Source organism: Notamacropus eugenii, chromosome 1, assembly GCF_028372415.1.
Source record: "Notamacropus eugenii isolate mMacEug1 chromosome 1, mMacEug1.pri_v2, whole genome shotgun sequence".
Taxonomy (NCBI): Eukaryota; Metazoa; Chordata; class Mammalia; order Diprotodontia; family Macropodidae; genus Notamacropus; species Notamacropus eugenii.
Window position 1 is genome coordinate 672,344,104 of NC_092872.1, and position 12,866 is coordinate 672,356,969.

Consider the following 12,866-nt stretch of genomic DNA (forward strand, 5'->3'; position numbering starts at 1 on the left):
GGACCTGTCTCCTTTGGAGGTTGGCTGTACAGTGCCTATTCTATTTTAGGCATTCACCCGACACCTCTCTGGGTAACTAAGTCTGCGCCTCACCCCCCCGCGGTGCTTCTGATACGAAAAGAACCCCAGACCTCGAAAGGTGAAGCACGTTCTTTCATGTGACCCCATCTCACAACTCTGAGAGTGCTTTCCCCTGGCTCAGCTGGTGTCCCTCAGCCACCCCTCCTCGCAGTGTGACACTACTACCCTCGCTCCTTCCCCTCCTCTCCAGTGCCAGGGCTGAACTCCGAGCGCGGCCAATCTCCCTACTTCTTGAATCCCTCCCCCCCCCCCATCCCTCCAGGCCCTTCGCGGTTGAAGGGAAAACCTGGAGCCGGAGGAGGTTGGGGGCGGGGGAGGGGGAGGTGGCAGCCGCTAGAGACTGCGAGCCGCTGTCCCCGCTGCTGAGCATGCTCAGTAGCGAGGCAGGTTCCACTGAAGTAGGAAGCTTGAGCTTTACACCGGCGGCGGTGGTGGCGGCGGCGGTAGCACCTCGGGGCGGCCGGGTTCCTTTAGAACCACAAAATCGGGCTGTTCCCGTCCTCCTCTCCTGCTCTGTCCTCCCCGTCTCCTGGGACCCCCCGGGCAGCCTAGCCGCCGTAGCGGAGGGAAGGGGCGCCGGAGACGTCTCACTGCACGCCCCCCCTCCTCGGGGCTCCGCTGCAGGGCCAGGCCGGGCCGGGCGGGCCAGGCCCGGGGTAGGCGCCCAAGGGGACCCTGGGGGCGGCTCCGCGCTGAGACAGGGCCAGCGGCGGCAGCGGCAGCGGCGGCGGGGGTGGGGGGGAGAGCGCCGGCTCCGGCCCCGGCCCCGGCCCGGGGGAGGCGGTGCGGGATGCCGCCGCCGCCGCCTCCTGGCCCGGGCTCGGCTTGGTCCCTGGTCCTGTGTAAGTGGCCGCGCCGGGCCCCCGCTCGCCTTGCCCTCCGCAGGGGCCGGGTGTGAGAGCTCGGCCTCCTCCTCCTCCTCCTTGTCCTCGTCCTCCCCGCCCCCTGGCGCCCCGCTCGGCCGCCGCCGCCCCCCGGAGGAGCCCCCGGGGCACCATGCAGGCGCTGCAGCTGCAGTACGAGTTCTTCAGCGAGGAGAACGCGCCCAAGTGGAGGGGGCTGCTGGTGACGGCCCTGAAAAAGGTGAGGTGGGGGCGCGGGCCGGGGGAGGGGCGGGCTGGGCTCCGGCATCCCGCGGACGGCTTGCCCGGTTTCTCGGGGCGGTGTCGGTGCGGGCACTGCTCGCACGGCGACTGCGGGAGGCTGTTTGTAGCGGCCACCCACCGAAAAGCTTAGTGCCTAGCCCCCTATCCTCCTCCCCTTTTCTTCTGAGTATGTCGAGGTATGCAGAAGAGTGTCTAAAAATGATCCCCTGCTGCCTTTTCATTCTCTCCATCCCTCCATTCAGTAAGCCGTGAAGAGGCAAGTGAAAGGCAGCCCTGTCCTCAAGGAGCTTTTCCTCTCCTTTGTATATTAGGAACTAAGGTCAGCTTCTTGCCCTAGGTGCCCAGGGCCCCTGCGTGAGCACTGTGGAAAACTGCCCACATTCATCTGCAGGCTCCCTGAGGGAAGGGACTGACTTTGCCTTTGTGTGTATCCCCCGTGCCCAGCGGAGTGTGGCACCAAGGAGTCGCTTAAGAAATGTTGTTGATTTGACTTTTGACCATCTTGTTTGCCCTAAGTAATTACGCTGCTTGCCTTCGGTTAGCTACGGGATTAGATCTTTTTGGCTTTGTTTTTAGTAATCGCTTGCCACCATCCAGAATTGCCCCACCCCCCCATGCTCCATTTAGTAAGGCTATGCGAAAATAGTACTATTTGATTTATCAGTTATTACATTGGAAGGCTAAGGTTTTTGCTATTCGAATTTTGGCTTGATAATCAGAATTTTCAGAATTATCATCTCTTTGCAATCTGTAGCTGCAAACTTTTAAAAACAACATTGTGTACCAAAAGGACATTAAGACATCTGAAATTGGAATCCTTTAAAGAATGTGTACTTGTGTGACTTCTGAAGTAATAATTTGTTGTTTCTTTTCTAGTCGTCATTTCTGTTGTGCTGCATTTAGAAGTTACTTTGTCTTTTCCTATTTTTTGTTAACTTTTTTAAAACATGTTTTAAAATCCCTGTTACCATATTGTTCAACACTGAAGCTTAACAAAGTAACTCTGTGTTTAGTGATTTGTTCTTAAGATACATTTTACTTTTTGTTACTCTAGTCTAGAGAATTGAATTTAGAGAACAGTTACTCTTTGTATGCTTATTACTAGATTATTATATCTTCTTAATATGTCTTGAAAGGTATAGAAAGGTTTTCATTCTCACTCCCTTTTTCCTTGTATTTCCTTGTATTTTTGTATAACTTTTCACTTACTTTTTTCTTACAATGTTATTAAGTTCAGACTTCAGTGAACTGTTTTTTCTAAAAAAATCTAAGTTTTAGAAGCAAATGGAAAATCAAATTGCAGAAGTACCTTCATTATGTGCAAATCAGTATTCTTGCAACTTAAAGTACATAGAACCCAGGAAGCAAGAAAAATTTTCTGAGTCGCTAAAAAGATGTTACAAAGCTGGTAAATTTCACTCAAGATAATGCATTAGATCCTCACTTAGTTCTCCCTTTACTCTTATTTCATGCATGATTCTGCATTTAAGTGTGGAAGGAACTTGTGTCACTAAGGCATCCAAGCAGGCACTGATAGCTTCATAGTGAGAAAGAAGGGAGAAAAACTGTAAAAAGTAAACAAAACTCAAGCTTAGCTGTCTGGAGCCATTAGGAGCAAATAGCCTTACACACCTCAACAACCCCCAGGGGCATTACTGTATTACCACATGACCCATCATTAAAGTAATGATGATACTGAGTCACTAAGAAAAGGTTCAATTATGTTTAGTATCTTACCTTGGGGAGAGTAGAGTGCATCCCCGTGACTGTAGTGCCAGAGCAGGGATAAGGGTCCTCCTCCCCTCTCCTGCTTCTATACTTTAGGTCTTACTATCAAGCAGCTTGGTGGGGGATAGTCTCTTTTAATGTCCCCATTAACTAAAAACATTCTTCAATAGACTCATTTTAAGGAGGCAAGGAAGTACGTTATAACTTTGAGAAAGATTTGGCCCTCAAATGGGGTAAGTTTCATTTATCTGGAAAATTAACATGTGTGGAACAGTTCATTTCCTGATGCTGGATAGATGAGGTGTTACTATACTATACTTGTATGTGAGAGAAGAGATCAAGTAGGTCACAATTTGTGACCTATTGCCCTGACTAGCTCAGATGTTATTTAAAAAACAAACTATTATCTTGAAATTGATACTACCTCAAGGGAGGAGAATTTAGAGAATGTCTTTTGAATGTTGCTTTTGTGTTTCTTTTGTAACTCAGATTCCTTGTTGTTAATTTTAAAAATCCACCATCTAACACAAATCTTTAGTTTATTAGGAAATAGTCTACCTAACTACACATTTAAAAAAATAAAGTTGATGTCTTCTGTTTCTTACATCATTATCCTTATCCCAAGTATCTCTCTTGCTGTTCCTCTCAGAGAGCCATCTCATATGACAAACAGCATTGGGGGAGGGGGGGAAGGGAAGACAAGAATCAGTACAACTGATAAAAGTCCAAAAACATATACAATATATAACACTTTTATAATTCCTACCTCCCTGAAGGGATGGGCTGGGGATGTCCCCTCATATCTCTTCTTTCCAGTCCTTCTTGATCTTTGATTTTGTTACATTCACTTCATATATGTGTATATATATGTATGTATGTATACACACATATTGGTGTGTAGTTCTTTCTATTTACATTGTTATAGTTACTGTGTATATTGTTTTCTTGGTTCTGCTTACTTCTGGGTCAGTTCATGAAGATCTTTGCCTGTTTTTCTCTATTCATCACATACATTTCTTACAGCAGAGTAATATTCCATTACATTCATTTACCACAATTTGTTTAGCCATTCCTCAATTGCTGGGCATTACTTTATTTCCAATTCTTTGCTATCACAAAAGGTACTGCTATAAATATATTTTTGTATCTGGGGATTTTATTATTATCAATGACTTCCTTCAGGTATAATGAGCCCAGTAATAAAATCACTTTATTTACATAGTTCCAAAATGATTATATCATTTTACTGCTCCACCCACAATGTGTTAGAATTATTATCATTTCACAACCTCCCCAACACTGACTATTGCCATTTTTTTTGGTGATTTTTTTCGGGGAGGGGGAGGGAAATGTGCCTGTTTTCAGGGTATGAAGTGAAACCTCAGGATTGTTTTGATTTTCATTTGTCTCTATTAGTGATTTGGAGTATTATTTCATGTGGTTGTAAATACTTTGCAGTTCTTGTTTTAAAACTGTTTGTTCATATACTTTGACCATTTGTCTGTTGGGAAATTGATATTAGTCTAATATGTATTTATTAATTATATATCTTGGATGTCAAACCCTTACCAAGAGAAATTTGATGCAATTTCCATCCCTACCCCCCCTTTCAGCTACTTTCGTTCTTATCCTAGGTGCATTAATTTTTTTTTCACAGAAGCTTTTCAATTTCATGCAATCAAAGTTATCTATTTTGTCTTTTGTAATTGCCACTATCCCTTGTTGGGTTAAGAATACATCTCCTAATAGTAATTGTTTAGCTAACATTTATATAGAGCCAACTATATATTAGGTACTTTACAAACATTATCTCATTTGATCCTCACAGTAACCCTGTGTTATAGGTGCTATTAATATCCTCAATTTACAGATGAGGAAACTAAGGCAGCCACCTAGTAAGTGAGTGACCCTGGGTTTGAATTCAGGGCTTTCTGACTCCATGTCTGGTATTCTATCTACTGTGCCACCTAGTTGCCTATCCATAAATGTGAGAGATATGTCATCTTCTTCTCTTCTAATTTTTTTTAATGCTATGGTCTTTAATATTAAGGTTGCATATCCATTTATATTATATACATACACAAAAATACATAGTTTTCAATAATATAGTCAACCTATATCCAGAAACTAGTCAATCTGTCTGTAAGGTGGTATAGAGAAAAGCTTGGTTTAAGGCTTTAAAAAAAAACCAACTCCTTTTCAGCAAAAAAAACAAAAACAAAACTTTGGAATGGATAATGCTGTTAAAAATCTGAGTGTCATGACTGTAAAGTGAAAGTGCATTATAGCACATTAAAAAAAAACTTTGGTGCTTTTAAAACTAATTGAAGCTATTTTTTCTGAAATTATAGGTTAGTCACCATCATTTATTAAGTGCTTGCTATGTGTGAGACACTGTGCTAAGGATTGGGGATATAAAAAAGGAAAAAAACCAGTCCCTCTCTGTAAGGAATGTACATTCTAACTGGGAGACATGTAAACAACTAGGTACACACAACCTATATACAAAGTAGCTAAAAGGTAATCTCAGAGAGGAAGACACTGGCAGCTTGAGCAGATCAGGAAAGGATTCCTGAAGACGGTGAGATTTAGCTGAGTGTAGAAAGAAGCTGGGAAAATCATGAGTTGGAGGCAAAGGGGCAGAGTATCCCAGGAATGGGGGGCAGCCAGTGCAAAGGTACAGGGAAGTGGCACCAAGACTGAGGAGCAGCAAATAGGGCAGTATGGTTGGGTCATAGAGTTCATGGAGGAGAACATAGTATAAGAAGACTGGAAAGGCAAGAAAGGGCAAGGCTGTGAAGAGCTTTAAATGACATACAGAATTTTTGTTTGATTCTAAATCCTCTTGAGCTCATTGGAAGCAGGAGGGTGACATGGTCAGACCTCTGCCTTGGAAAAAATCACCTTAGCAGTTGAACAATGGATTGCCATCTTGGGTGACCGGAAGGTTGATTCTTTCATGGAAAGTGAAGTTGTTGGATTTTTTAATGGATCAGTATTCTATGTAGTGATTAAATTCTCAGTCATGTTTAAGAAAACATTAGAATTAAGAGTTTTTGCATAGGTATTTAACAATTTATAAATTTTTACAGAAGTTATGCCTTTCCATATTATGTTATAGCTAGATTGAGACAATGTCACATTGTGACAGACTTCATGTTATTAGTTTTCTATTATCACCAAAGGTAATGCCTTAATTAGGGAGTGGAGTAATAAGTATTATAATTATAAAAAAGGAAAAGGAATCAGAAAACCGGGGTGCAGAAATGAGTTGGGAAAGTTTTAAAGCATTTTTATTAGTGAAAGGCAACATGAATTTATATGTCTTTGTACACCTTACTCTTCAATCCAGTGACACTAGCCTTCTTGCTGTTCTACAAACAAGACACTATCTCTTACATTCATTTAAATTTAGTCAAATTTTGAGACTTGGAGTATGAATATTTAAAAATTTTAAAATGTGTGGATGTGTGGACTCCAACTTCTTCGGTTCCTCAGGAATCTTTCTCTTCTGTTTTCCCTGACCTTCCCATGGATAAGGAAACTTTAAAAATTAGGATGTGATCTTTGGTACTGAGAGAGATTGGGGAATAAAGTTGTGAAAAAATCTGAACAACCTTTTAGGAGAAAAAGGTTTAAAAGCAGAGGAAGAGAAATTATGAAAAGGAAAAACAATTTGGGGAAGTTTGATTTGGCTGTTTCCTTATAATAATATGTGAATTTGGAAGTAGAAGTCAGTAATTTTGTTGCATGAACCACTCTGAGGGTTGAGTGGAAGGTTGGAGTATCCAAGGAGAGTGCTAGAATAGGGTGCTTAAAATAATGGGAAAGACTTGGAAACCATTCAGTCAATATTAAACATTTATTAAGTACCTACTATGTGCCAGGCACTGTACTGAGCTCTGGGGGTACAAAAAGAGGCAAAAGATGGTCCTTGCCCTCAAGAGCTCACAATCTATTGGGGGAGACAAGAAGCAAACAACTATGTACAAGCTATGTACAGGATAAATGGGAAAGAAGAGAGGGAAGGCAGTAGTATTAAGAGGATTTGAGACAGGCTTGAAGAAGATGGAATTTTAGGCCTTAAATGAATTCATAGAAAAAGAGTAGGTTGAGATGAGGAAGGGGAGCATTCCAGATGTTGGGATCAACCAGAAAAAATGCCACAAGGTGAGAGACATGAGCATGAGTGTCTTGTTTGTGGAACAGCAGGGAGCCCAGGGTCACAGATTGAAGAGTATGTGAACCAGTTAGTGGAAGAATGGTATAGAAGGGATGATACCATAACTAGACAGCCAGGGGTAGCCCTACGTCCAAGAAAAGGCTGTGAGACTTTTTTCCTCCTCTAGACCTTCTTCCTGCTCTTAAAGCAAGATGGACTCTTAGGATTGTAGTTCACAAGGTCCTAGATTTAAAGCTGGAGAGGATCTTATTTAGTTAAAGAGTTTTTTATTATAGGCTAGCCTTGGAAAATAAATTTCCATTTATAACACTACTTTTATGGGCAAATATATCCTGAATTCTAAATAACTGAATTATAAATATAAATCTTTAGAATACAACCTGTTAGTAAATAGGAACTGTCTCTGGGTTAAATTTTTTTATTCCTTTTATTTAGGAAGATGTGAGTAAAAACCTTTCCTACCTTAGAAATTAACTATTAACTTTTCACTTTTTAAATTGCTAATATTCTTAAATTTTTTTCACTATTATTTACCTGAATGTATATGAAAATGAATTCACACCATTCATCTTCCAAGTTAAATCAACTTCTCATTAAATATTTTTAGCTACATCTAAATAAATGTAGCAATGAGACTTTTAAGATTAGATTTATATTTTTGTCCTGTTTTGAAATATTTAAAAGATTATTTATATTTGCTTTTAAAAAATTCAGTATCTAGTTCACTTTTGAATTTTTTGAAGATGAACCAGTACTTTTTAACTTTATAAAATTAAAATTTTTAAATGAACAATCCAGAGGAGAAGTTGAAATTTGATTTATGGCAAGTCCCTTAGTATATAATTCTGCTAAACTTGAAATTACATTTTAAATACTAGATTAAATGATCAAATACTATAATTAGCTCTTTTACAAGCATAGTATAAAACTTTTGCTGACTTTTTAAAAGTAAACTAGTAATATGACTTGGGCAGCTTTGAAAGTTATATTATCATTTGCTTGTAATTTTCTGTGAAAGTTTCTTTTGGCTAAGGTTTAATTCACTTGGTCGTGATCCAGAGGTAACTTTTTTAAAAAGTTTCAGAGTTGGATGACAGTGTAACCTGCTCTGTTTTTGAAATGCCATTAATGCTTAGACGTACAAAGGAAACCTTTCATAGAACAATTTTCTTCCTACCAGGCAGTAAACAACTACAACAACTAACATTTACGTAGCACTCACTACGTGCCTGGCTCTGTGTTGAGTGTCTCACAGTTATCTCATCTGATCCTCGAAACAACCCTGGGAGGGCGGGCATGATCGTGATTGCTGTTTTACCGGTGAGGAAATTGAGGCAAACAGAGGTTAAGGGATACGTCCAGGGTCACACAGCTAGTGAGCATCTGAGGCTGGATTGGAATTCAGGCCTTCCTGGCTCCAGGCCTGGCATTCTATCCACTGTGCCACCTGGCTGACCAGGTTTAGGCAAGGACATTTTACATCAAAAGAAAATTCTGTGAGCAATAGCTAGGCAAAAGCCATTTTTGAATGGGTTAATAAGCCTTTGGGATCTGCAACTACACATCTTAATCTAGAACATATGTATTGTAAAACCACAATTTAAAAAAAATTTTAAACTCCCTGGGACCCAGTGTTGTTATCATTTGATACAGCTCTAATACCAATAATATACACGAGTTACGTGGGAGTTTTAAACATTTTATTTCATGTAATTTTGTGCTTTTCAGGTGTCATTTCACCAAATAAATTTTCCAAATTCTTATAGCAATTAACTCCATGATAATAGGGCTTCATATTTTTTTGTTTAAATCTCTTCTACTCTCTTGATTAAACAGACTAAAGAGTTACAGAGCTGGTAAAAATATATTAGTTAATACTGTCAGAAAGAAAAAATGATATTTTATGTGGAGAGGAGAAGAATGAGATAGGCTTTTAAAGACATGTCCAATTTATGGGGTTTGTTGTATTTAACTGTACTTAAGGAAGTGCTTAGAGTCAGGGGGTTGGAAATTATAAAAGATGGAAAGTTAGAACAGTAGTAGTAATGCCAAGGGAAAAAAAGGAGAAAAGAAAGAAAAGAGGGTCAATGAAGCATTTTAAAAATAAACAGAAGAGAGCATAAAGAATTTCAGAAGGGAGTAAAACCAAGCAGAGCAATGTTGGAACTACAGTGTTAAATTTAATACGTACTTAAAAAAAAAAAAGCTGTTTGGTTTCATATATAATCATTTTGTTCTGTTCTTGCATGCAGAGATGTTCATGTTTGACAGATATTAATAAAAAAGCAAGTTGAAAAATTGTCTCATCAAAGATAAACTAGTAATATTTTAGGGAGCATGTTTTAATATTCAAATGGTTTGTAATATTCAGCTTTTTAAAAAGGTATTTATCATTCTTGCACTCACAAGTAACTTTTCCTAGTTGGTTTATAAATACCATTGTATAAAAATATATCCCAAATAATCCCCAAATTCCCATTTATGGCTTTAGCCAAGCTTATTTCTTAATGCCTTGACTATGGTAATCTAGTTTATTTTTCAGTAAATTTGTATTCACTGATCATGCTTATAATGGTTCCGTATTTTTAAAAGGAATTTGGAATTAATAAACTTCATAATAATCTTTAACCTAACTGAAAAATGAGAATGAAAATATGTTTATATTGTCAACAAAGTGCTGATTCAGGAGCAAGAAATGGATAAGGGGAACATAGTGAAAAATACACTTTAAGCTATTTGGTAAATGGGATATAATGCGTAGTCATTTTTTTAAATCTGCAAATCATTTTGAAATGCCTAAAATATTAAACATAATTAGTATTAAATTTAAAATGTCATTGCTTCCAGAATTGAAATGTATTTTTGTCTGGAGTTTCAATGATATTTTAAGTAATGTTAGAAGTTAGTTTCTAAATTAGTTTGGTTTAAATTAAACCACTGTCTCTTAGGGTAGTTAGATATATCTTTGATACCAAAATGTACTTTGATATATAATTGATGATTGGTTCTTATTGGCATAGTCAGTCAATAAGTGTTTATTAAGCAGCTACTATGTGCCAGGTAATACAGATACAAAGAAAGGCAAAAGACTGTCTGCTTTCAAAGAGCATACAACCTAATGGGAGAAATGATGTGACAACAACTATAGATATATACAAGATATTTACAAGATAAATTGGAGGTAATCAGAAGAGGGAAGTTATTAGTATTAAGGGGATTAGGAGAGGCTTTTCATGGAAGAACAGGATTTTAACTGGACTTTGAAGGAAGCTAGGGAGGACAGAAGGGAGAGTATCCTAGGCACAAGGGATAGCAGGTGAAAATGCCTAGAGTCTGGCCATGATGTTTGATTCCTCCAGTCTCAGGAAAACTGTTTTTCCATGTAACATTTTTAGCTTTTTATACCTTGATCATATTTTGTTTAAGTTTGAATCCTATATGATTCCATGCTATTAAAACTAGTATGCTGGAAATCTTTCAAAAATTAATTTGGTAATTAAGGCACTAATTTTCTTTTGAAACTTTATTCAGTTATGATTTTGGGATTTTAATGTAAAAGTTAATTCCAAATCCATATCATAAAATTTGCTTAGCATATGGTATATATTCAGCATACTTAAAAAAAATCCCAACTAGGCCCAGGATATAAGGCGTGTCTAAGATTGGACTGTAGGTGATAATATATGTGGTTCTATTATCCCTGGTGCAACCTATTTACTGCCCTGTTTCACTCTTTCTTTGTCATTTATATTTCAGGCATATGAAATAATTTTTTTTTTCAAAATATGTTAAGGGATTTTTGCATTGTGGACAGCTTCCCTTTAGAATTTAACAATTCCTTAAAAATCAGGGTGTAAGACAAATACAAGTGGTGAGTAAATTATGCATTTAGTCCTTGATTGTTCACTTTCTTTATGTTATCCCTCTAAGCAATCAATTATTCTGATACCACCTTTTAACTATTTATTGGAGGCCAGCACTGTGTTAGCATAGGAGACACAAAAGTATAGAGTTAAATTTTATGACTGTCTATTCAATACCCATTGTGTGTAAGGCACTATGTAGGGGCCAGGCATGTAAAGACAAAACCAAAAAGAACCCCTGCTCTTGAGGAGTTTGAATTTTACTGGAGATGGAGAGATATAGCAATACACAAGTATAGTACAAGGTAATCTGAGGGAGGAAGCAGCAATACCTAGAAGATCAAGGAGGCTTTCATGGAGGAAGCAGCACTTGAACTAATCACCCTTGTAGGAAGATAAAGATTCCAAGAGGCCAAGATGAGGAGGGGGTACTTTCTAGGCCTCAGTAAATGCAAGGAAGGGAGGAAAGAAGTGTCAGGTTTGGCAGATAACTTGTGCTCTGCTTTGACTTGAAATAAGTTCATGAAGGGGAGTACAATAAAATCATGCTGGAAAGAGAGTCTGATTGTTAAGGGTACCAAAATGTCAGCTGTAGAGGCAGTGGGAAGCTAGTGAAGGTTTTTGAGTTGTGATAAGCCAGATTTGTGCCTATGTGGCAGTTTTGTGGATTATGTGCTGGAGGGAAAATAGACTAGGAGCAGGAGGCAGAATGGCATGGTGGAGAATACCAGGTTCAAATCCCACCTCTGTTATATTGGCTGTGTGATCCTAGCCAAGTAATTTAATTTCTTAGTGCTCTAGATATCTTTCTAACCTGTGTGGCAGAGGGAGTTCCCTCATCTATGAGTCCAATGATTTTATGATGCAGCTAGGGGGATAGGACCTCTAGCTGCCATCTACCAAAGCAAAGTGGCACCTTCTCTACAATTTAAGAGTCTTAGGGAAGTAATGGCTTTAAACAGGAACAGGGGCCACTTAATCATACTTATGAATCCCTGAAAGTTACACATTAACTCAAAACTGCATATTGATATTGTCTATAGTCTATTCTATTTGTATTTATTTTATTAACGTTTCTCAGTTACATTTTAGTCTGGTTCAGGGTTCTCAGGAGTACCTCTGGCCTGGAATACAGAGAGATTAAGTGATTTTCCCAGAGTCACACAGCAATATGTGTCCAAGGGGGACTTGAACCCAGGTCCTCTTGGCATTGAGGTAGCTTTCCATCCACTATACCCCAATGCCACTCACTGTGCAGATAGCTATGCCATACGTCCTTCCGTGTTTTAAAATTAAAATGTCATAGGGGAAAAAATCTCCATGGAGTGTTGTTTTGTATAAACTGAAGGTTATTCAGTCTTTTTTACTTTGTGCCTGCAAAGTTTTTACATGAGAGTGTGGCAAAAATTGGTTACAGACTTGACTGGATTTAACAGAACTTTGTGAAGAAAGGATGGAGATGAGATGGATGGATGAAATTATTCATATTATCTGAATTTGGCAAATGTCGGTATAAATTAATAGTGATTTTATGATTAGAAAATGCTAATGATCATTTCTTTCTCCCTCAAGGAAGGCAAATGTTGTAATGTACTATGTACTTGATTGAATAGTCACTAATAAAGAAGCCTTGCAAAAGAGTTTTCTGAATCTGACTTCCACAATTTCATTAAGCCTTTCCAACTTAATGATATTATCATGTTATCTCCCCTATTAGACCTTAAGCTTCTTGAGACCTTCTTTGTATCTTCAGTGCTTGGCATAGTGCAAAACTGACTGATATAGAAGTAGTTCACATGAGTATGTGCTGTTGGGCATATATTTCATTTTTTGATGATTTTGGGGGGTGTAGCTAATAACTTGAGTCTTTAGTGCTGACTCACGATAATTAACATGTTAGAAGTC

General features: G+C 38.8%; 1 protein-coding gene across 2 annotated transcripts in view; it reads left to right on the top strand.

The window, feature by feature from the left end:
* Positions 1-938: 938 nt before the first annotated feature.
* The window catches only part of SOS1 (SOS Ras/Rac guanine nucleotide exchange factor 1), a 183,152-nt gene continuing 171,224 nt past the window's right edge, over positions 939-12,866 (top strand). For both annotated transcript variants that reach the window (XM_072635817.1, XM_072635818.1), the window contains exon 1: positions 939-1,164. In XM_072635817.1, coding sequence (XP_072491918.1) covers positions 1,078-1,164 — 87 coding nt within the window. In that variant the 5' untranslated portion in view covers positions 939-1,077. The remainder of the gene's footprint in view (positions 1,165-12,866) is intronic.